The sequence below is a fragment of the Daldinia vernicosa genome (genome assembly GCF_022497035.1).
Source record: "Daldinia vernicosa strain CBS 139.73 unplaced genomic scaffold F5Y00scaffold_13, whole genome shotgun sequence".
Lineage (NCBI taxonomy): Eukaryota > Fungi > Ascomycota > Sordariomycetes > Xylariales > Hypoxylaceae > Daldinia > Daldinia vernicosa.
Window position 1 is genome coordinate 580,966 of NW_025953929.1, and position 23,694 is coordinate 604,659.

Below are 23,694 nucleotides of genomic sequence, written 5' to 3' on the forward strand. Positions count from 1 at the left end.
AAGGCATTATGAATAAGCGTTTAGGTACTTCGTAGAATTTATATGTAGGGTTTGGTGTGCTACGCCACACCATCGTAACAAGTAACCTATCATGAATATTATTCTTCGTGAACGTAAGGATAGCTCTGCCTGGTGTATTAATGTGCCCCAAATTCCCTGCTAGCAAGTCGAATTCATACTTGGCGGATAAGTAGCATCCGCGGACTTGGCTGAAATCCAGCGGAAAGGCTTCATGGATCATCGTGGGCTTAGGACATTTCCGTGTTTTCTGCTTATTTATCAGAGAACATTATTATTCCCCCGATTATACCAAGAATTACAAGGGGTAGATGCATAGTTCTGGTCCGAGCGTCAACTCCCTAAACATAGTCTGCGGACGCTGTAGTATCCGAGTCCGAAAACTATGTAAACTGCGGTCGTCCTAGTTGTTCGAAATAGGAATAGGATTCTCGAGTTTTATTCCCAATTTCTACTTTCTTGCATGTGTTACTGTCGATTATCCCATTGTACCAACCCTTTAATATCTGGTATTCTCAATCATGGCGTCCGCCGGGACCAGGCTCCGGCGTGCTGTCGTATCAGTGCCGTTCCTCTTTATCTCAGCTTGGTGCTTGCGTATCATGGACCCGAATACAATAGTGGCGTTTCAACAGCCATTCGCCGATTCTGGAGTGATTGAATGGGACGGCGGGAAGATTCCCATAATAGACAACTTCCATGGCATAAAGTTCCTTGATGACATCTTTCGCGGCGGGATGGCGACCTTCTCGGCTTCGACGTTCGGATACGACCCTGTGGCTTGGTGGCAAATTTTCTCTTTCCTCACCGACCTTGGGCCAATTTATGCGATATGGATTTTAGAATCCTACCGTGTCGGATACGCTTATACCCCGGCGTATTTGTGAGTTGAGTTGCTATGAGACATGATGAGCGGGAAGTGGTTAATGGAAGTTTTCTAGCCCGACTATATTTACGGTTGCTGGGCAATTCCTAGGTATAGGATCAGTAGCTCCGATCTTTTATTTCCTGTCCTTGACTTTTGGGCCTACTGCATCCGATCTAGCTCGAATGCCGGCTCGAGATCGAGGTGTCTGGAATCGAGCTAGTGGGCTTGTGTTCTTACTTATCTTCTTATTCCACACCTCCGAAGTCTTCGCTATGTGTCTAGCACCAGAGCTAGCTACACGACATTATTGGACTTGGGCCTGGCAGATGAGCCCTCTCTACATTGGTCTTGCCAATGTCCTACTTTCCGGACTTACCAAACCGCTGTTATCTAACCCCTGCTTCGCATCCCCTAAAAGTCTCCTTGCAGTGGCGGGTATAATATCCACTGGTGTTTGGGGATATACGCTACTCTCCTCGCCATATTCTCTGGCGACTATCTTCGTACCTACATCAGAAGCGCCGTCGGAGTTTATTCCCTTTGTTCAAAAAATATTTCAAGCTGATCATATGTCTTTCTTCACAAGCTCCTTTTTATGGTTGATCTATTCCTTCTTAGATCTTAACAGTGTCGGTATAATAGGAACAAGCTGGCTCTACTGTATCCCACTCCTTCCAGTTTTCATCGGCCTTTTTGGACCTGCTTCTACTTTTACTCTCTTTTGGTATATACGAGAAAGGGCACTAGCATCTAGTTAAAATTACCTAGTTTGCTTACATTGTATACGGATTTGAGTTTGGAATATTGCTGGTATGGACTGAATAAATCACTATATTAGCTTAGATTTTATAGGGGTTGCTAATATAAAATACAATACGTTAAAATCTTATCTGCCTGTATTCAGGTGTCTGAGACTCATAGGTAGAACTTATTAGGTTCAACGACGGTGTGTGACCATGGCCGCCACCCGTCGTGGGGGGGCGATACATTGTTATGCAGGGCATACTGAACCTAAAGATCTACCAGACAGATACTCGACCGTATTGGGCTGGGTGGCGTTGAGTGTTTGAGGCTGAGGATGATCCAGATAAGAGGTAGACTTCTATATTAAGCCGCCTCTTCCGACTATTTTCTTCGGGGCTATCCAAAGTTTTATCCAGCTTCTTCATCCATTACTCGCCTGTATTCCTAGCACAGTTTAAAAATGGCAACTTTTAAGATTGATGTTCATCATCACATTGTACCACCGGAATTTAGAAAGGGTGAGTCCCATTGAGATGGCGGTAGAGGCTACAGCACTAGGGGTGGAATTCTAATGAGATTTCAAATACCTAAAGTAGGGGGCGAAAATCCTACCCTCGTCGGTCAAGGCCTGCGATTACCGCCATGGAGTCCAGAGAAAAGTCTGGACTTCATGGATCGGCACAATATCTCAGTATCCATCCTGTCCATGGGAGCTCCAGCGACAAGCATCAGTAGCGATTCCCGGGAAGTGGCTGCTTTTTGTCGCAGGATGAACGAATATGCAGCCGATCTATGTCAGCAATACCCAGGAAGATTTGGGTTCTTCGCAACTTTGCCCTCTCCCGAGGATAGCGAGACTTGCATTCAAGAGATTCGTTATGCTCTTGAAGGTCTGAAGGCGGAAGGAGTGAGCCTATTAACGAGCTACGGCGGAAAGTATCTTGGGCATCAGGACTTCCGATCTGTGTGGGATGAATTAGACCGTCTCGCAGCCGTAGTCGCGATTCATCCAGGATTCGAGACCGCAAGCGAGGCGATTCAAGAACCGGTACCCTTGGCAAAGCCGATATTCGACTGGACGCACGAGACCACTCGTACCGCAGCGCATCTGATTACCACTAACACCATGAAAACGCATCCTGCGTGCAAAGTCATCTTACCGCATGGAGGTGGCACCCTACCATACGTAGCCAACCGCATTGCCCAACTAGGCGCAGCCTTCGGCGCCACGGAGAAAACAGCTGACGAGTTCCTCGAAGAGGCGAGACACTTCTACTACGACACCGCTCTCGCTGGATATGACGAGCCCCTACGTTTATCCCTTGACTTTGCGGCACCAGGGCACGTACTGTTCGGCACCGACTATCCATTCTGCCGCGAGGACATCATTGCCAAACAGATTTCGAAGGTAGACACAATCCTGGAGGGCCGGAAAGATGCCGAAATGGTGGCTTACGCCGCCGCCACCCAGCTTTGGCCCAAGTTTAAGTTAGATTAGATGGGAACACAAGAGGAGGCTGGGGGCTGGGGGATGCTTGGCTGAAAGTTGTGACTTGAATTGTCAATTACCCTTTGCCCTTAGTTGTCAGAGGTGCTCCAGTGTCAAAGTGAATTTACGTCTCTGAATGATTCTTGTAGTACGGAAGACAGCGTGAATGGTGAACACGCACTACCCCGTCCATGCTACCCGACGTAGGGGACGGGGGGGGGCTGTCTGCACTTCACAAAATGCGTCGTACCCTCATTTTACCCCTTTTCTATCCAACTCAGCAAGTCACCTTCAGCTTCCTCACCGATCAAATCTTGGGCCATCCATCCCTCTTTATCTCCGTTGACTACCTATCTATTAGAGGTACCTAGGTACTGTTGCCATTCTCGTCGCAAGCGTTTATTAATAACTTCTCTACCATACTAGGACTATCGCTGTGACCCCCTCGTAGTTGAAAATGATGCCATGGAAGAGAGCTTGTACCATCTGCCGCGACTACGCTTATCGAAGGCATCGAGACAATCTCGGAACTGAATCGTGATCATGGAACCAGGAAACCATTTCGCTTCATATACATTAGTAGAGTGAATAGTGAGCGTGATCCCTCGAAGGAGGCTTGGGTGCTAAGTGATTACTGCTTAATGCGCGTATGTCTAAGTTACGATTGTATTATCTAAGGTTGTATGAATTTGCTAAATCGTCGCGCATTCTCGCATATGCGCAACAGTCTAAACGCGCGGTGGAAGCATGCGTCGCTAAGCCAGGACTCGTCGAAGCGGAGGGAAAGACGAGCATATTCGTGAACGTGTCAAAGACGGCCGATCGCATTCTCATAGGCCTGCCCAAGGTCCACGTTCGCCATATAGCAGCAACTCTCTTAGACCAAGCAATGAATGAATTTCAGAAGGACACGATGCGCAACGAGGATCTATTCGTATTGGACAGAAGGCACTCCAGGCACAGTAGCCTCACTTTACCAGTAATTATATATCTGGGTTTATGATACCAATATCAACTATCCCTAGAAAACGAAACAGCTATAAGCTGTGCTGCTAATGTGAGACAGTATCTTATATATAGAACTTTGTATGCATCTCGCACCCTCGAGTGAGTTGTAGCCAAAGCTGAATACACATGTTACCCCATCCATCAAGAAAGAAGTTGATTTTACGAGACGATCCTAGAAGATATAGAAAGAACCAGGTTGTTCCGCGAGAAACTCCAAACCTAACTAACGTACGCAAATCAGTGGTCACCCTATACATACGGGAGGTATCTTTTGTTCTAGATGTCTCATCTAGAGTCTTGACAACTACCTCGATACCGAAGACCTCAATACCGAAGTAATATAAATATCTATAATAATTACCTCGAGTCCGACCTCTGTTATCATCATTATATTCCCATCATCTCATAGGTAATCATCTCCAAAACAATGTGCAAAACTTTTCAATGTGCCAATCCGGGCAACCCGGCAACCGATATAAACCGAAAAATCCGCTGGGCTCCAAGAGTCTTGCCCGGGGGCCAAACAATAATACCTGGATCTAAAAGTAGCGAGCAAAGCTATTTCCAGGTATCCAAGTGAGTGATACCGCCCTGATAATGTATGCATAGTTTCTCACAGCGTGGTAATTATAGCCAGCAAGCTCCCCCTGTTTTCGGTAAACAACGCTGGGATAGGTTTGAAAATCGGGTTGACAGAGATTTCAATCAGGAAGTAAGCATTAAAGCTAGTGATATAATCATCCAAGGCAAGAGACTAACCTACCTACATAGCAGGATGCGAATGACTTGTATGATATATCAAGATCAAGAGCATATCCTAGGCATCCAAATACCCATCCAAATACCCATCCAAATCCTTATATAAACGACTTCGTTCCAGGGACTTATGTTATGAGACCCCCTCCTAGAATCCCCGTAAACCCCCGTTTAAGCTTGGGTGTTGACCTTCGGCCACATCTTTCAGTGGCCTATAACCAACTGGAAATGAACAGCTGTGCTTCTCATGCCGTAGCCGGCGCATTTGAATTTTTGATTAGAAAGGCAGGTCAAATCTATTTTACCCCTTCCAGGCTATTTATTTGGTACTATGCCCGCTTGAATTCACAGAGTCCCGGAAATATATACCACAGAGCCACCGACTTCAATGACGGTACTTCTACTGAGGATGCTCTCCGTGTTCTGGAAAAAGGTGTCTGTTCTGAAGATCTTTGGCCTTATATACCCAGTAGAAGTAATCGGAGGACCGGTAGATTCCCTCCTGATGCCATGGCAGCAACCGAGCCCAATGAACAAGCGAGACGCTTTGCCATTCAGAATACTGCAACATATGAGCCGATTAACACCGAGAACCTACACAATAATCTCATACATTGTCTCGATAGCGGGTTTCCCTTTATATTTTCAATGAGCGTGCGCGATTGGCTTTACAAGAAAAACCTCAATGCATCCAACGGCTATCAAATGCGTATGTATATAATTAAGCCCAAGTTTTTCTCTCATCTAATAATCAATGTTATTATAGAAGTGCCAGAAAACCCAAAGAGCGATAAATATGCAGACGACTGGCATGCATTCCTAGCAGTTGGTTACAAACCACAGAATAGCTTATTTATCATTCGGAACTCATGGGGTCCTAACTGGGCTGACCATGGCCATTTCTATATGGCCTACCATTACATGAGAGCTTATTGCACTACGTTCTGGACTGTTCGCGCGAAACCTATACAGGGGAGACGCGTTTATAATTAATTTTATAACGTCAAGAGACTTCGCGGTAACAATATTTTCTAGATTTATTCGAAGTATTTCCGAACCTATAAGAAGGTACTTACCTTCTCCAGTAATTCTCAAAGTCGAATTAATCTTTTATCGGCTTGAACGAGCGCAGAAGACGCGAGATGCGATAGCTAGCGCTGGTACTATATGCCTAGAGACTTTATGTCCTTTATACTGGAATCACCCGGCGCGCGACTGTTGAACATGGAACGACCGGAATATCGAAGCAGATCCAATTTATTGTCGAGCATAAGCAACATTTTCTCTCTTCCTCATGCAGGATAAAGTGAGCTAGAAGTGAGACTATTTGAGTTGTGTGGTTCGGGATATGTTTTTGTCTTTCAGTCTTTGTTAGAATTCAAGACGAAATATCTAGTATAAAGGATTCTGCGATTATGTAGTCATTAGTCTTCATAGCTTAGGTTTAGAATCCCTTACAAGGAAACAATTTATTTCTATATCTTTAAAGTACACGTCATAATAACTTAAAGTATCACTCTTCATAAGTAAGAGCACTTATAAACTAATAGACCAATAACCCCAAACCTGTTTAACAAATCTAACTATTGAAGATAGTAGAAAAGTACCCGAATTCCATAAATCCAGCTGTTGAAAGTCATGAATATCCGAGAAGCTTTGTTATATACCACCTATCAACGCAAACTGTTCCAATAGTAATTTATAATTATGTATATTTAAATTGATTATATAATCGACGAAGGGGGCATTAGGACGTCGTTCTTATAAACCCTATCTCACAGTTGATATTTTACGATTACACTTGAAGGCATGCAAATTTCTCACCATGGCATGTGCAGGTAGTCAGTCATCTTATACGTAAGGAGTAAACACAACTTTTATTATAAAATATCTAGTTAGAATAATATTTAACTAGGTCAAGTCCTAAATAGGTATGATATGTATTATTTCTCTCGGCGGCGTGGGAGAGATGTGTATGTATTAATAGATCGAAGGTATGCCCATGAATACGGGAGCCTAGGTGAAGGTGTTAAGAAAGTCGTCAACATCACTCTGACTCACCTTCCTACGGTCTGCGTAGTTTTCTTTTTCTTCTTCTCTGTTTTGAATACGTAAGAATTCTGGCTCCAATCGTCGCATCACGATCTCCAACCACCCAGCCTCACTATACTCCTGCCGTACGCGATGACGATCGCGACTCTCATGAAATAAGTATAGGAGACGCCGAGAAGCTTCCGGGTCGTTGGGATTGTGACGGGCCCGCCATTCCGGATACACCGGCAGCTTTTGCCTCTGTGACGATGAGCCGGAGGGCCCCTCTACGAGGTTTCCATACATAGGATTGTTGGCGGAAACAAATAAATAAGCCGCAAGCGTACCAATTAGAATAGGAAGTTGGTATTTACGCCCTGGCAGTAAATACCGCCGAATCGCCAAATCGGCTCTCTCCAGTACGGTCCAAGCGAATACTTCTCGCATGAAGTTCGCGATATGATGGTGCGCTAGCGTTGGGCGTAGGCTTCTGAGTTTGACATCCGGGGAGTCGACTACGGGAGAAAGTTGGAAGCTAACCGCGGCTTTCCTAAGATCATAGCTGCTGATAAACCGGTGCGGGTCGTCATATTCGGAGAGTGACCAGTATTCACTTTTAAACTTAGATAAAGCCAGCCATATCTTTGGAAATTCGATGAACTCGACAAGCGCTGCGCCGTCGACTTCCGGTAACAAGTGTGCAAGGCCCATCGCGACACGCGTGAGCGGTGTGGCCCATTCCGAGTAACGCTTTTTTTCGTCATCCGAAAACTGAGGCTGGTCAGGCATGGTGTGTATCCCTGATTGTGGGATTTGTTGAAGGTATGGGTTGTCCATTATGAAATCTGGAGATTTGGTATTTTAGGTAGTTATTTTAAGATTGAACTTGGAAGAAAAGAAGTATTTATTAATGAATAGAAGTCTGGTTTGATCGTTAAATCAGCAAGATTACCTACCTATTACAGGACGAGGGCGTATATATACGTGTGTATAAGTTAGACAGTGAGGATAGACAGGAAGCGAATCTGCTATGCAAATTAACACATTGTTGTGTCACACAGTACCTTACAATCAGTTAAAGATCAGAAGCATTGGAGAAACAATGGTTTTCAAACTGCCCAACGATAAAAAAAACATTAAAGAAGCTGTCAAAGTTTTCAATAAGAATACTGTGTTTGCTTTGTTGTATTAGACACCCAAGCAAAGTACAAGTTCAAAAACAATTTTATTTACACCTGTAGGTAGGTTATACATAGGGGTAGCTACTTGTCTTAACAGCTCCGTCAACATTGACCAATGAAGACTCAACACTCGAAACTTGTTGCCTAGAAAGTAGAGCCATACCCAACATGGAATTTCCCATGGGAAAGCAACCAATAAGACGTCTAATCGGGAAACGGGATCGCCAACTGACCGATCTCTCAAATTCCGCGACAGGTACGGTTGACCAGACTAACAACTGTGCCAAAATGAAAAAAATTATGCGAACTTAGCTTAAAAGGGTAGTTAGCCACAGGTTAGTGCAATTAGCTCGATTTATTACGGTACTTCGCATTTTATATAGGAAAAATGAATCATTCTTTGTAAATACATACCTTATAGCATTATATATTATATGCTTTAAAAAGGAGCAACACTAGGGTAAACCACAGGTACGTATCCCACCATACAATTTTCCTAGTATCTTTTTGTACCTCATGTTCATTCTACTTGGACATGCACTATACAATTCTACCTAGGTAGGTATACAACGCCTCTCAACCACATGCGAGCCCTCCTATTGGCTAAATCACACACAGCCCGCCTGGTAATACCTCTCATTCAATTCAATTCAATTTCAACTACCACATCTACATATTTATACATTCAAATAATTTTACTATTTCAACAATGACAATATTAGAATTAGTACTATTTAATAGCCCCAATTCATGCGAAACTAATGGTCTAAGTTGCATTCTTATGCGATGAGTATTGAGTATTATATTGCTATTAAAGTAATCGGAGCTTAATTGAAAAAAGGTGCTTGTAAAGGGTGTCACGTGCTTCCCTTTTCAGACAAGCGCTATTTGATTTTACTATAACACAACAACGAAGAGGCCGATTTAAATGCAACTTGAATTATTGTTTTCGCATTAATTGGGGCTATAGAATGGTACCAATTATAATGCTGTAACTGTTGAAATGGTAAAGTTATTGAAGTGTATATTGTTTAATCTCCTAGGTTATACTGGTTAAATCAATATGTCTATTATAATAAGCCGTAATGAGGTTTGGAAGTATATATTGAATATTTTCTAAATTGTGGCAAGTGACCTCCTACCAACTTTAGTTTAGTATGCGATTATTTTTTTCATTTTGGCACAGTTGTTAGTCTGGTCAACCGTAACAGGGATATCAAGTTCTCATCCCGCCTAGACTCGGCCGAGCTACCAATAAGAAACAACCCGCCATAAAACGTAATACGTAAGGCGTCTTTCAGCCAGCAGTCATGACGTGAACATAAGGAGAAATCACCTTACGCCGCGATTGAAAAGCCCTGCCTAATAGAGTAAGGCACTAAGAGACGAGAGGTAGGTATGTATTAGAGTCGAGTACATATCTGACTGTTTCTTCTTCGTCTTCTTTCCTTTCCTTTCTTATCATCCCCAATTGCGTGTAGACCACGATTAATTCCGGGCCGTTTGTATCTCGAGTTTCTTGACGACTTCCGCTGCACAGGCTTGACGTCAGTAGCCGTCAGACATCAATCATAATAAAAGACCTCAATTCATACATAAGTCCCGGACTTCAGAGCTAGACATATATAATTTGGCCACTTCCGTAGATCCCGAACTTCCCAATTGCCTGTCTAGGGGCTATTATTTATCGTCAAGATGAGATATTCAACTACTCTATTGCCCCTCGCGGCCACAGCCGCCGCATTCGTGGTCCCCGATGAAGCCACCGCTCAGCAGCTCGTCTTAGAGCCCGAGCAGCAGCAGCAGGCAGAGAAGCCCGTATCGTCATGGTGGGACCGCACCCATAGCCTTAACGACTTCCTCTCATCTGTGGAAAACACTTTCGAGACTGCCCTCGACGCTCTCGAGAAGCAGGCCAGCAAGCTGAGCAGCTCGCTCCCCAGAGTGGAGTTCGAAGTCGGATCCGAGATTACCGAATTCCTCGCCCCCTCCGACTACGCCGTCCCGGGGCACGGACACGGACGATGGCACGCCACGAATCTGACCGTGTACCAAGTCATCAAGGCCTCCAACTACACCAAGGAGTTCGCGGCTCTGGTCGATGATTACCCCGACCTAGTCGACAAGCTTAACAGCACCTCGGCTAACATCACCGCCTTCGTCCCTACGAATCGCGCTTTCGAAAAGGTTCCCAAAGATCATAAGCCGCCTAAGGAGTTCATCGAGAAGTTGATCAAGTACCACGTCGTTCCCGGCTTCTACCCCGCCGGCCGTGTGCTCGCCCACCACACCCTGCCGACTGCCTTAGAAGAGGAGGCGCTTGGTGGACGCCCTCAGCGACTACGGGTTAGTGTCGGGTTATTCGGCGTGAAGCTGAACTTCTTCAGCAAGATCGTCTACGCAAACCTGGTACGTCCCTCTCCTTTCCCATCCCTTCTCTTCCCCCTAAACATCCTCCACCCCCTATTCCAAACCCATACTAACACCCCTCCCCTATCCAGCGCACCGCCAACGGCGTCCTCCACGGCGTCGACAACATCCTAGTCCCGCCACCCCCCGCCAAAGTATTAATCTCCCTCTTCCCAAGCAAATTCTCCACTCTCGAGCTCGCAGCCGAGAAGACAGGACTCAAACACCACCACGGCGACGAAGACGCGCACCACCATGACAAGCTAACCGGCCTAACACTCTTCGCGCCCACCAACACGGCCTTCCAGCGCCTCGGACCCGCCGCCAACGCCTTCCTGTTCAACACCGGCAAGGGCCTGCACTACCTACGCGCGCTTCTGGAATACCACATCGTGGCCAACGAGACGCTGTACTCGGACGCGTACTACGGCCAGAAGAAAGCCGCGGGTTTCGCGCCGAGCCTGGATTTAGCGTATACCGCCGGCGCTGCTGACGCGGCCGAGAAGAAGGAGGAGGAAGATGGTGCTGAGACGAAGGGCGCTGCTAAGCACTACCACCTCGACCTCCCGACTCTGCTTGACGACGCGCATCTCGCGGTGGATATCACGCGCTGGTACGGGTTTATCACTATCAAAGTTAACGGACACGTCGGTGTCGCGATCCAAGACGGCCTCGCCCGGAATGGCGTGTTGCAGGTCGTCGACCACATCTTGGTTCCGCCGCGTAACCACCACAAGGGCGCCTGGGACGGGGAGGTCGAGGGCGAGATTAGTGTTGAGGAGTTGGTTGAGAGGTTAGAGCCTTTTGTTAAGAAGGGTGTTGTCGGGGGCGAGGCTGGGGAGGAGGGTGTTGGTGAGTTGTAGGTAGGTGTGAGGTGAAACTGGGGATCTGGAAAGGGTTTGGTGTTCCTTCGATGAGTAGGTACCTACCTAGGTATACGAACGGGAAAAGGGAAAAGCATGTTTGGTAGAAACGCCTCTCTATATTATGAAAATTAGAGGGGAAAAGAGTGTTAGAGTAACGCTTATTGATGAACATGTATGTATGCAGAATTACGCATTGAAAGCGACATTCATTAGGTTCAGTTTCCACACGAGCATCATCTTAGTTTAGGTAGGCTTGTGAAGATTTGGTTTGGTTTGGTTTGGTTTAGACAAATAGGTACAACAACAAAACTACCACTCCAAGTATCTCAACAGCCCTTCCAGGTTTCCCATCCTCACCTTTACCCCTACCCCCCCAAAATCGCATCAACAAGCCTAACCCTCCCACGAACATCCACAGCACCCCATCGCTGCTCTCGACTCCTCCATATCCTTCCATTACCATTACCACTACCACCATCCATATTCTTACTCTCACTCTCACTCTCGCCCTCGTCGCTATCCCTATATATCTCCACCCCCAACTCATCAAGCAAAACCTCCACAACCCAACACCACCTCACCAGCCCGGACGTCCCCACAGCCAACGCCAACGCCTCCGCATCGGCTCGCGTCCGCGGCACCCGCGTGCACAGCACATGCAAGTCGAGGAACTGCGCGAACGTAGCGCCGAACGCGGGTTTGCTCTGCCGTCTTCCCCCTGCTGCTCCTAGTCCAGGCACGGGAAGGAAGATAGAGCGGAGCGTAGGTTCCAAAGAAGAGCGGTCTTTCGCTGTTGCTGCTGGAGCAGGGTTTTGTGGTACATGAGAAGAGGGACCGGCAGAAACAGATGTGCTGCCGGTGGATGCGGATGTAGATGTAGATGCAGGAGTAGCAGTAGTGCTGTTGAGAAGCATAACAAGCGGCCCGTCAGCCGACCGGGCTAGATACCGCAGGTGCGAGGATAGTAGGTGCAGGGTGCTATGTGCGCCGGCCTTGTTGTCTGCGGAGCGGGTGAAGAGGTTTGCGAGGAGGGCTGAGAAATGCGTTATGAGGATTAGGTCTGGGATGTGCGATGGCTTCTCTTGGTTGCTTGTAGGTGCTGGGTTTGCAGTAGTGGTTTGTGCCGTGGGAGGGGAAGGAGAAGGAGACGAGGGTGGTTTCGGAGGAGAGGATGGGAGAGGTGGTGCGGATGGTTGTTGTTGTTCTGGTAGAGACGGTGGTGATAAGCTTAGCTCTTCTTCGTCTTCGCTGTCTGCCACTTCCATCCGCTTCATCTTGGGCGGCGGTGGTGAAGGAACGTCCTTTACTACCTCGTCCTTATCCTCTTCTTCCGACATACCTGGCGGGAATGAACCCGGCGACTCAGCGTGAGCCGAATGCTTTTTGTCTTCAACAACAGCCGCAGCCGCAGCAGAAGCCACCTCTTCTTCCTCTTCCTCCGGAGCAGCATCACGCCCAAGAGGAGGCGGCGTCTCAAGCTCGCCAAGAACCTCCCACAAGCCCTCGACATCAAAAACCCTCGAGACAGAAATCCGCTCAAGACAGCGTCTCACCTCCGCATTCACAACCTCCTGCTTCTGATTCGCCGTCGGGCCCAAACCAGCCTGAACCTGTGCTCTAATAACGTCCCTTAGCGCCGGGAGTATCGCCGCCGGCGTCAACGTAGTAACGATAGCCGCTCTCTGCTTCCTTGCACCCGCACCCTCAAACACCATCGTATGCGCCACGGTCTGTAGTCCGACCTATCCCGTACTGACCGTCAATCCAACCCCCAATCTTTACCGTAGTAGATAGAACCCGGGGGCGCGTTTAGCAAACTCACCAAAAGCCCGAACTCGACATCCTCAGCACTGACCCCCACAACGGACCCGCGCTCCAAGCCGCCCAGCAGCACCGCGTCATCCACCTCGGCGCAGCCGGTTCGCACTCGTCCGCGACGCCTGAGAGTCTCGCGACGCGCTGACTCGAGTTCATATAGCGTCGCGCCCGAGATGGGTTCTAGTAACGGGAAGTGGGAGCTAGCCTGTGAGGCCGGTGGCCCCTCGTCGACATCTTGGTCCATGTTTCCGCATTACTCAGCCACTTTATATTTTCTCTCAAGTTAGGTTGCGAAAGAGAAGTTACCTAAGAAGCTGAGGAATGGATAAAATTAATTTGAGTTAATTAATGACCTGGAAAAGGTCCTGGTCTTATTGAATTCAAATTCAGGATAATATAAGTTGAGCAATTGTTCACATTAGGTTTCTCTTAGAAGTTTTCATAGTTAGCAAATTATTTAATCACGGAATATTAATGAATGACGAATTTCTAGTCGCACCACGAAGTCTATAATTATATTATGAAGGTGCTCCGAAGTGGAGATACTTTACAGCGAATGTCATAATCCTTAACACAGCATATTTCCGATATCAACAGTACGCACCACCGCATAGTCGAGCCTCTTACTTGCTCAATTCAATCTGCATGAATTTCACCTAGGGACCGCCGGCAGTATCTCTCCGTCTTCCATTGCGCCTTTACCACTTCCGCTAGTTATGCTCACAGATTACCTAGACTTGCTACCTCTCCCCTACCCATAGGAATTTAGGAGAAACTCAAGAAACTACCTATCCTGACACGAAGCCGAGGCCTATAAAGTGAGTGTCCATGTCCATGTTGTAGCTGACTAGCTCCTAACAGCTTTCCCCACGTTCCGTCTCCCAGACATATTGACCTTGCGTATTTTCAAGAGGAAAGTGTCGGAACCATATTCATCCATAAGCTTTGTCCCACTGAATACGTGAACTCCAAGTGTAACAAAGCTCCGCCACCGTTCAAAACATCTACCAAGACAACCTTAGCTTGAAGACGTAGCTACTAATACCGGTTGCCTCATGAAAAATATTTCTTAGCACTATAGTGCACCAATTCTTACGCAGCTCACATTGCCACACCGGAGGCAGGCGGAACGTCTCTGTTGGGAACCTCTGGTCGCGGTCGTCGCCCTCCTTTCAAGCTCTTGACACGCGACATAAACCCATTGCCATCTGTTCCATCAGTGGTCCCTCGGCGCTCAAGACTAGGCACCGGCGGCGTCACGGGAGATGTCGAATCCGAATCTTTACGCTTGACAGAGATACGCTCCTCTGCCTTGCCGTCGAACTCTGCAAAGAACGGGTTCCTTTCACCAGTGCTACTGCTAGTAGGAATATCGCCGGTCCTAGGAGTGTAGCGGTCACCATCCGGGTTGAATTCGCGAGGCTCGCGCGGGGCGCGCTTGATGCTTCGGAAACGCTGCACCACCGACTTCTTTCTGCCCAGTCCCTGCTCCAAGACCTCTTGCGCCGTCTCAGCTTGGTTGCGCTGGATCGCAGCACGTGCCGCCGGGGTACCTTCCAAGAAGGTTGAAGATCCGAGTCCCAATGTCTCTTCACCAACGACGAATTCATTTGCCTGCTTAGGATCGAACAGGGTAGCCTCGCCCTTGCTTCCTCCAGGCCTATCTCTAGCAGCGTTCCCATACATGTTAGAGACGTCATGAGGCTCTTGGCCCATGAACTGCAAATGATCAGGCCGACTATTTATAGGACCCGAACCTCCGAGAGAATTATTGGCAGAATCTTTGGCAAACGCCTGCATGGGCGCACGACGACTGCCCTTACGATTTCGGTGCGGGTTGCATGCATCAAACGGACCATCGTGATGAAATACTAGGTAAGGCCAATCAGTATATGAGTCAGAGAAGCTCGACACCGTGAATACTTACGTCCTGTTCCGTAAATGCTCGTAGCATCAAGCTGATCGATGATATCGATTTTTCGGGCTGTTTTCGGTTTATCCTTGCCCTCGCGATGGCGTCGCTCGCGCTCTTTGCGTCGTAGCTCGCGCGCTTTCTTTTCCTCCTCCGTCAACGGCTTCTCAATCATGGAAGAATCGCTATTGCGACGAGGGCGACGGTCCGTCTGTTTCCCAGAGAGGCTTTTCTCTCCCCCGTTCGAGGCGCTATGCATTCGACGAGCTTTTAGAGCTTCTTCTTGCGACCGGGTTGGCCTGTGAGACGAAGGTGGCCCACCGCGACCACGGGGAGGGTTGTTTTCGCCACGAGGTGGTCCGGTAGGAGCCGGTCGGGTTTTCGCATCCCTACTACCATCGTCAAGCGTCAAGTTATCCTATAAAAATTAACATTAGCAGCCTGCACGGTGGACGACAGCTAGTAAACTATCATTCGTGCATTGTGAGCGACTTACAAATAGATCCTCGGCGGTGAAAGACTTATGCTCCTTAGCTGATGACATCTTGGCGGACGAATTCGCAGTTGCAGTGCTGGTAGATGGATTATCGAGGAAAGGATTTCTCGAAGTAGGTCGGGGAGGAGGGTCATCAAATGGAGAACGAGGAGGGGAGACCAAACTGTTAGGCGAGGCCGCACGGTTGCGAAAGGGGTTGTTTGACGAAAGATTAAGAGTCAGACCAGGCGATTGGGTGGACTCGCGATTGCCCTGATTATCAAAAAGACCTATTGAATAGCAAACAGAAGAGATGATTAGCTAGTCCGGTTCACTGCAGATTCACTATAATGGGAGTGACGACTGTGATAGGCAATTGTGAAACAACAATCTCTACAAATGAAACAGGACAGGCGACTTGGTCCCGTAAAGTGGATCGCGACCAACTTGGATCTTAAACCTCCTTTATGGGCCAGTCAGGCAGTCAGGCAGTATAAAATAATATAGGTAAGAAAAAGAAATAATAATAATAGGATGAAAAAAAGGGGGCGGCGAAGCTAAGCATTGCATTATCTTGCTTTCTTTTTTACTTACCTAGTAGGTCTGCCGATTGAGTGGACATTGTGTTTAAATTTCCTTGTTTCCTTGTTTTATTCTGGTGCAGGTTCTCCGTATCTCGCAGGGGATACTGCCCCGTAGCTGTGGTCGAGGGTTAGAAATACTCTCTCACGGACGCTGATTGACAGAATTCCTACTTTGTCAACCAATAGTTGGTTCGGTTAGGGGTTCGAAATAAACTTGTGCGATAGCGCAACCCGGGCTTTGCAGGAAACTTTGGCGTGGCTGCGTGGGTGTAGGTGGTGTGTCAGGGGTAGAAGAGATGGACAGCGATCTTCAGGGAGAAATGGGCAATGGGAGATAGGAGATGGCAATATTCGCCAAGTTTGCCCGTGACGAAGCGATGACGTTTTATTACTGCTTGAAACCGTGACGCGGCGCGGCGCCTTCGGGATAAATAGAAAGATTAATAAGATACCAGATACCAATCGAATTGATAGGTAAGCTTAGGTATGAAAATGCGACAAGCGCTAGAAAGTGAAGGCTGAACGAGTTGAAATTTGGGGTTTGGTGGTAGGTAATAACGGTGGTGATGGTGGTGGTGGTGGTCAAGCTCGTGGGTCGAGAACGGATAGGTGCTGTGGAAATGATTTAGATGTTTGTTACGGCAACGCGCGTTAGGCTGTTCTGCTTCATGCAAGGAACCTAGATGGAAATGCGAGTAGAAAATGATGGCGCCCGTTCAGATGTTTAGTACCAATGTGACGAGGGCGAGTCAGGTCGCAGATTCTCGATTTCCTGTTGCACCAAGTATATTTTCGAAGTCTAAACTCGCAGCTCCAAAGCTTGCGGCAATGCAGGTGAGGAGGTTGCGAGGTTGTGCTACCGTCGGTAGTTGGTAAATATTCGATTAAATGCTGTCGGTCCTCTTTCCTTTGAGGTCGGGTGACGAGATTTTCCTTGGTTTAGCTCCTTAGCATTCTCCTCTCTTTTTTTCTTTTTTCTTTTTTTTTTTCTTTAACCCCCCTTTGCTCCGGGTCGATTGCGCTCGAAAGAAGACCCCTATTAACTCAGGGACGGTGCTAAAATAAGTGGAAGGGTTAAGGTTGGAAGGGTACTGTATCCCGCGCTGTGGACTGTGGACTCTAATTGATTTAGGATGGGGGTTTTGTCCTGGTTCCTTTCTGACAGGCTGACAGGATGACAAGGGGAATATCGGTTAGAGATCGACGAAACAGAAGCTAGCGGGGCAGTTCAACCCGTCTTACAAACCCGTCCGTATTAATAATTGGTGTTGTATGTAGACGCTTTCTTTTTGTTGAAAGACGAAAGAATTACAATTCAATGCAATTGCAATTGAAACTCGGAAAAGGACAAAAAGAGCTTCATCAATCGAGTTTAAGGACCGAGGTGTGGGCTAACCTTATATTCAGCTGCCTTATATTATTACAACATTATCGAAATTGGGTTAGTGGAGTTCGTAAAGAGCAACAGGTGCGCAATAACTACCACAGTACACTATTCCAGGTATCCTAGTATGACCTGGTCTGGTGCAAATACTAAATTGGAATAGCTAATCAGCTAATATGGTTAATAGAACATTATGTACAGAGTACTTAACATAACCTAACGCCTGTACGCAATATGAAGGTAACCTCTACTATAGCTAGAAGGCGCTAGGCGAAGACAGTAAACCCAGTTAGGACCTACCTAAAAGGGCACTGTAAGCGCTGTAACCTGTAACTCGTATCGAATCTCAACAATCCTACCTACAGGACACATAATACAGAAAAGGACAGCGTCGCTTCATATTTCAATTAGGATGCGAGAAAGGGCGAAGGGGGCGAAGGGATGGATTAAAGGAGCGCAGCGTTCCGTAGTCGAAGCCGGTTGGGCGACAAGCGGTGACAGTACATACATGATGATGGCTATTCTACCTTGAGGTCGCCAAGCATTCTTCCGGGTATCTAACCTCTCTCTTTAATTATGTAAGTGCCTGATAGTAATAGCTTAATGGCCCAGGCCTTAAGCTTAATGCTTAATACCATATAATATAGGTCATGCTGGTAATTGGCTTCCGCAAGGGGCTTCTCAGTTCTCGATCGTCGACTAATTCCTCCTAGCTCTAGCGATGAATCCCATGATTTCGACGTTGAGGAGTCCTGCTTGTTTATACCAATAAGATATGCCAATAAGACTAATACATACATATACCAAACATTAGACTACAGACATTTAATTTCTCACGGCCCAAAGAGAAAGGCTATTCGTTTTATCCCAAGGGCGGATTACCCCTGGTCCAGTATTCGGTGTAGTGTAATCTGCTAATACATCTGCTAATAAGAATATGTCCATACACCATCGCACGTGTAACACTGCTACTATGACCCACTGGCAAATCTATTGGTAGTCCACTTAATATGTACCTAATGTATAACTCGGCAAAGATCGAATGCAGGTAAAGTACCTAAAGTAGCGTCGAGGCATGGGTGGTCGACAAAGTAGCAGGCCTAGATAGGAATCAATATACTACTAGGTACATATATCAGCTGTACATATATGTATTATGTGTTATGTGTTAATTAAAGGTTGTTCTGGATGAGGCGTGACTGGTTACCAACTCGTGCATTTTTTATGCGACTAAACATTAACTGGACGCCAGTTGCAGTAAACCTGGTTCGAGACCCCTTTTCCGAGTTTGCCATGCCAAGTCAATACATGGTACCTTGCTTGCTACACTGAGGTACATTGGTACATTAATCTACCTCTTAGCCCGCGTAGCCGAAAAAGATGCCCCCATAACGTTCGAATTTAATCCCTTGGCATATCTGTGGGGTAGTCCTGCCATCTCTCATCTCTGCCATCTACATGCCAGCATGCTAAACGCCGATCTCCTCTTTTTATCGCTTGCCCCTTTTCCATATCCACGCAGGCAGGCAGGCCACGCCATAATATCTCATCAAAGGAAACCGGAGTAATTAAATCTCGGGCTCTATTAAGATCTACTTGCTAGGGTAAACTAGAGTTTAGTCTGCATACCATCATGAAGCTGAAGCTGAAGCGACGAGTAAGAAGAGCCAACTCTATCACAAGGTATCCTTTGAGTTCAAAGCCAAGTTCACCAAACTCCAACGTAAAGGCTTAGCCGCCGGATCGACAGATGCGCATTGACATCAATAAGCCTTCGAAGCTTTTCACGTTACCAGGGCAGCTTCAGAGGAGTCTCAAGGTTCTTCCCAAGCACCGTCTCGGCCATTCCAATATCGCCTATTATTCAAAAATAGTCAGCGGCAAAAGCAGTTTAGTTCATAGGTTCTAGCCTTACGTGGACCACGGGGAGCCCAGTATTCCCCAGATTTGCTAATATCTAACTTCTCTGTCCACTCCACGAGACTCTTCGCGGCTACTTCAGGAGTCACGGCTAGATGTCACATGTTTTAGCTTTACTACATGTAATGTCTTAGATTCCGATTACTTACCACCGCCTTCGTCCCAATGCTTGTCAAAACCGACACCTTTGGTCATCTCGGTGCGCATGAAACCCGGGTGTACGATGCTGACAATGATGCCTTTTTCCTTGAGGTCGATACTGAGAAGCTTTCCGCCCATGTTCAACGCAGCCTTGCTTGCGTGGTGCGCGTAATTGCCGCCGCCTTCTTTCTCATGCCGTAGGGTGATACTTCCGGCCTCGCTAGAAACCAAGATTATCTTGGATCCAGCCTTTAGGCGGTCGTTGTGCACGAGACGATGCACAATGAATAGCGGTGCGATAGAACTAATGGTATACATGGTCAATTCGTCATTCCAGCTCGGCCCTCCGGACTTGGAAAAGTCTTCGGTCATGAATCGCCCAGCGTTGATGATCTACAAGTAGTAAGGTTGGCCATATAGTATTGCAAAATCAGCGTATACAACTTACTACGACGTCTAGAGGCTTCTCTCCTTTGAGCTGACTGGAGAGATTGTCCCCGACATGTTGGTCAGTAAGGTCAATTCCAGAGAGCCACTTAATGCTATCCGGGAATCCGCTGGGTACAGCATCAGATCGTGTGGTCGCATATGTGAGCGTCTCGGGATTCGAAGCATATTCTTTCACCAGCGCGGCCCCCAAGCCTCTGGTAGCGCCAACGATCAGTACAGAAGTCATTGTAGATTTTGGTATGATATTGAATAGGATTGAACAGGATTGAACAGGATTGAATGGGATTGAATAGGAGTTGTGTATGTTGAGTAACCGTGATATGAGGAGACGATATATATTTTAGTTCCCGTTGTGTTACAAAGCGTTACCGTTGACGAGGAAAGTCTCAGCACGCCATTGAGGATGAGGTAGATGGTGACGTCACTTCTCATAATTACGATAATTGTTACCTTCTATGCACAGTATAGAAGATGTCATTGGGATAGTATATTCGAGCACTTCAGCACCCATTCACGGTAGTAGCTCACCTATCGACACCGAGGAGTTAATATTTTAATATCCCAGTCCGTGTAATAAGTTCTCAAGACTTTATCTATTACGAAGGCTAGTATTTACTAGTATTTTCTTCGTATAACGAACGTATTTAACGTAGTTATATTATCTTCCCAGCGTCATATCAGATCCTTTCCATAGTATCCCAGCTCCAGTGCAACTTTGCCTACCACATTTTCTCTGGTATTAGAACGCCATGCCCTAGTATCGCTATTAAGCGCCAGGGAATTTTAGAGAGCAAGAACAGTTCGTACTATATAAATGACTTTGTGGCTTGCAAGACGAATAGCCGGTGACAAGAAAACCTTCCTCGATATGAATAATTAGTTGTTAGTTAGTTAGTAGATAGATACCCCTATTAGTAGGCATTAAGAAGTAATACTTGAGATTATTAATCCAAAACAACCACTTATAGAAGGTCGAAATAAATAGACCTATCAGTATATTAAGTAATTCTCTAGACGAGATCATAGAAACAGCGTCTCTCCTATAATGCCTCTCTCATAAGCCACACCGGAAACCATGCACAAGACCAAAGAGACAGGACCAATTCTAAGTATCGTACACCCGACTTACAAGGAAACAAATGCACATATCTCACGCAAAGGTCCAAGTCCATGCCAGACGAGAATCAATTGCAAACGGACGCGCAAACCACGCATTTTTAAAATATCATACCCTTCGTAATAGCATACATACAAGACGCCGTCCCGTCACATTACGATACGATACCTCACAGCGCGTTTTTCATCCTCTCCATTATATCAACCACACCATATCCCATCCCCATCAATCTCACCTCACAGCTTACTAGCAGGCGCCGCATTCCCCACCGCAGTAATCTCGTCGTACAGCAGACTCGTCAAAAAGTCCGCGTAGTCCTCGCCCGTGATCTGGCCCGCGAAGTACTGCGACGCGAGGCCGAACTTGTTGCCCTTGGGCGCGTTGGCGGCGAGCTGGTCCGTCTGCTCCTTTAGGAGCTTCAGCGCGTACGCCTTGTCGACTTTCTTGCCCTCGGCCGTGGTCACCCCGTGGCGCACCCATTGCCAGAGCTGCGAGCGGGAAACTTCGGCTGTGGCGGCGTCCTCCCTGTTTTAGTTGCGTTGGGTTAGTGTGTGCTTTAGGTACGTGGTAGGTAGGCGGAAGTAGTGAGAAAAGGGGGGAGGGGAGGGTTGGTTCGCTTACATCAGGTAGTTGATAGGCACGCAGCCGACGCCGCGGATCCAAGCCTCCATGTAACCCAGGCCGATGTTCAAGTTCTTCCGGATACCTTCCTCGGTGATCTTGCCGGGGACGTTCATGTTGAGCAAGTCATTTTGACCGATTTTAACGTCCTCGCGTCGCCGGAACAGCTGGTTCGGCGTCGGCATGTGCTTGTTGAAAATTTCGGAGGCAATAGATGCTAGAGCCGGGTGTGCTACCCAGGTACTAAGAAAAGAAACAACATCAGCTTTACCATATCCACGAAAAAAAGAAAGGGGGGAATAAAGACAAAAGACATACCCGTCATGACCAGCGCGCACCTCCCGCAGCTTATCAGCCCTCACGCCCTCCATCGCCTTATCATTCGCCTCCTTGTCGTCCTTAATCGGGATCTGCGCCGCCATGCCGCCCATAGCATGGACACCACGCTTATGGCACGTCTGAATCAGCAACTTGACATACGCGTCCATGAACGGGACCGTCATGGTAACCGCGCTGCGGTCCGGCAGGACGAACCCGCTGTTCTGGCGGAACTTCTTGATGGTGCTGAAGATGTAGTCCCAGCGGCCGCAGTTGAGCCCCGAGCTGTGGTCGCGCAGCTCGTAGATGATCTCGTCCATCTCGAAGGCGGCTAGGATCGTCTCGATGAGGACCGTCCCGCGGATCGTGCCGCGCGGGACGCCGACCGAGTCCTGCGCTAGGTTGAATACGTCGTTCCAGAGACGCGCTTCTAGATGCGACTCCATCTTGGGTAGGTAGAAGTACGGGCCGAAGCCCTGCTTGACGGACTCCTGCGCGTTGTGGAAGAAGTACAGGCCGAAGTCGAATAGAGAGCCTGAGATCGGCTCTCCGTCTACTGTGACGTGCTTCTCGTCGAGATGCCATCCTCGCGGCCGCACGATCAGTGTGGGGAGCACGCGATCTGTTCGTAGCTTGTACTCTTTCGCGCCTTGCTTGAAGTCAACCTGCCGTCGCACGGCGTCGTACAAGTTTACTTGGCCGTTGATCATGTTGTCCCACGTCGGGGCGCTTGAGTCTGGCGTTGGTGTTAGTCGATTGATCGACCAATGGCTCTTCACCCCCTGACATCATTATTACTCCCACTATTACTTACCTTCGAAATCCGCCATATAAGTCCATACATCTGAGTTCAGCGCATTTACGACCATCTTGCGGTCGGTAGGGCCCGTGATCTCTACTCTTCGGTCGACAAGACCCGGAGCCGGTGGCGCGCCTTTCCATGTCGGATTCTCACGGATGTGTCTTGTCTCGGGTAGGAAATCTGGTAAGTTGCCTTTATCGATCTCAGCTTGACGTGCGACGCGACGCTCTAGTAGTGTCTTGCGAGTGCCATTGAAGGATCGGTGGAGTAGTGCTAGGAAGGCCAACGCCTGTGGTGTTAGGATCTTTTTATGCTCTGGCTGCACAGCGCCAGAGATGGATACACCTTGCAGGATGCTGTCGGTGGTTGCCATGATTATATATCCTTTGTGTTCTGAATAGCGACTTCGAGATTCGCTCCGTTAGAGTATATAGTCAATTGCCTCGGATCTTGAGTTCCGACGAGGAGGCTTGTTTTGGTTAATATTTAATAGAGTTGATGGGGGTATATTGAGTAAGTTAGAAAATATCTATAAAGAGCTAGGCAGAGTACGAAGAGAAGCTGGCAGTAATATATAAAGGCCTTTGTCTAGCCTGGTATCCGAAAGGATTAGCGGCAATACGGCTACAGGGCAGATAACAGCGGGTTCTCACGGTTATAAGAAGCGGCGGCGACAAGTTCGGGTAGAAGATAGTGTGTAAAAGCCAAGGTATGTAACCGCTTTAAAGTTGAGATTCCCCTTGCCAAAGGGAGGGGTTTCTCAAACTTATGTACAATACAGA

General features: G+C 47.5%; 9 protein-coding genes across 9 annotated transcripts; 4 read left to right on the forward strand and 5 right to left on the reverse strand.

Annotated features, from left to right (window-relative positions):
- Positions 1-345: 345 nt before the first annotated feature.
- F5Y00DRAFT_30078 (uncharacterized protein) lies at positions 346-1,695 on the forward strand. The gene is made up of 2 exons (XM_048013451.1): positions 346-901; positions 960-1,695. The coding sequence occupies exons 1-2, from the start codon at positions 540-542 to the stop codon at positions 1,642-1,644; spliced, it is 1,047 nt and encodes a 348-aa protein (XP_047866766.1). The 5' UTR covers positions 346-539; the 3' UTR covers positions 1,645-1,695.
- Positions 1,696-2,090: 395 nt separating this feature from the next.
- Positions 2,091-3,128, forward strand: F5Y00DRAFT_260288 (uncharacterized protein; the record flags this gene model as incomplete). Its single annotated transcript, XM_048010996.1, has 2 exons — positions 2,091-2,148; positions 2,227-3,128. 2 exons carry the CDS (start codon positions 2,091-2,093, stop codon positions 3,126-3,128), a joined length of 960 nt encoding a protein of 319 aa, XP_047866767.1.
- Positions 3,129-4,554: 1,426 nt separating this feature from the next.
- F5Y00DRAFT_268223 (uncharacterized protein) lies at positions 4,555-5,876 on the forward strand (the record flags this gene model as incomplete). The annotated part of the gene is made up of 4 exons (XM_048012215.1): positions 4,555-4,703; positions 4,761-4,839; positions 4,899-5,592; positions 5,650-5,876. The coding sequence occupies 4 exons, from the start codon at positions 4,555-4,557 to the stop codon at positions 5,874-5,876; spliced, it is 1,149 nt and encodes a 382-aa protein (XP_047866768.1).
- A 922-nt stretch (positions 5,877-6,798) lies between these two features.
- F5Y00DRAFT_232188 (uncharacterized protein) lies at positions 6,799-7,919 on the reverse strand. The gene has a single exon (XM_048007131.1). The coding sequence runs from the start codon at positions 7,749-7,751 to the stop codon at positions 6,900-6,902; it is 852 nt and encodes a 283-aa protein (XP_047866769.1). The 5' UTR covers positions 7,752-7,919; the 3' UTR covers positions 6,799-6,899.
- Positions 7,920-9,360: 1,441 nt separating this feature from the next.
- On the forward strand, positions 9,361-11,775 carry F5Y00DRAFT_232189 (FAS1 domain-containing protein). Its single transcript, XM_048007132.1, has 2 exons — positions 9,361-10,504; positions 10,597-11,775. Exons 1-2 carry the CDS (start codon positions 9,791-9,793, stop codon positions 11,365-11,367), a joined length of 1,485 nt encoding a protein of 494 aa, XP_047866770.1. The 5' UTR covers positions 9,361-9,790; the 3' UTR covers positions 11,368-11,775.
- On the reverse strand, positions 11,736-13,432 carry F5Y00DRAFT_260292 (uncharacterized protein; the record flags this gene model as incomplete). Its single annotated transcript, XM_048010997.1, has 2 exons — positions 11,736-13,112; positions 13,193-13,432. The coding sequence occupies 2 exons, from the start codon at positions 13,430-13,432 to the stop codon at positions 11,736-11,738; spliced, it is 1,617 nt and encodes a 538-aa protein (XP_047866771.1).
- A 242-nt stretch (positions 13,433-13,674) lies between these two features.
- On the reverse strand, positions 13,675-16,057 carry F5Y00DRAFT_232192 (Pal1-domain-containing protein). The gene is made up of 3 exons (XM_048007133.1): positions 15,597-16,057; positions 15,116-15,518; positions 13,675-15,059 (listed from the first exon to the last, which is right to left on the reverse strand). Exons 1-3 carry the CDS (start codon positions 15,642-15,644, stop codon positions 14,290-14,292), a joined length of 1,221 nt encoding a protein of 406 aa, XP_047866772.1. The 5' UTR covers positions 15,645-16,057; the 3' UTR covers positions 13,675-14,289.
- A 2,954-nt stretch (positions 16,058-19,011) lies between these two features.
- F5Y00DRAFT_268226 (oxidoreductase) lies at positions 19,012-20,563 on the reverse strand. The gene is made up of 4 exons (XM_048012216.1): positions 20,053-20,563; positions 19,613-19,997; positions 19,459-19,554; positions 19,012-19,400 (listed from the first exon to the last, which is right to left on the reverse strand). Exons 1-4 carry the CDS (start codon positions 20,278-20,280, stop codon positions 19,333-19,335), a joined length of 777 nt encoding a protein of 258 aa, XP_047866773.1. The 5' UTR covers positions 20,281-20,563; the 3' UTR covers positions 19,012-19,332.
- Positions 20,564-21,080: 517 nt separating this feature from the next.
- Positions 21,081-23,653, reverse strand: F5Y00DRAFT_232198 (malate synthase, glyoxysomal). The gene is made up of 4 exons (XM_048007134.1): positions 22,925-23,653; positions 22,111-22,846; positions 21,793-22,035; positions 21,081-21,696 (listed from the first exon to the last, which is right to left on the reverse strand). The coding sequence occupies exons 1-4, from the start codon at positions 23,283-23,285 to the stop codon at positions 21,408-21,410; spliced, it is 1,629 nt and encodes a 542-aa protein (XP_047866774.1). The 5' UTR covers positions 23,286-23,653; the 3' UTR covers positions 21,081-21,407.
- Between the last annotated feature and the right edge of the window lie 41 nt (positions 23,654-23,694).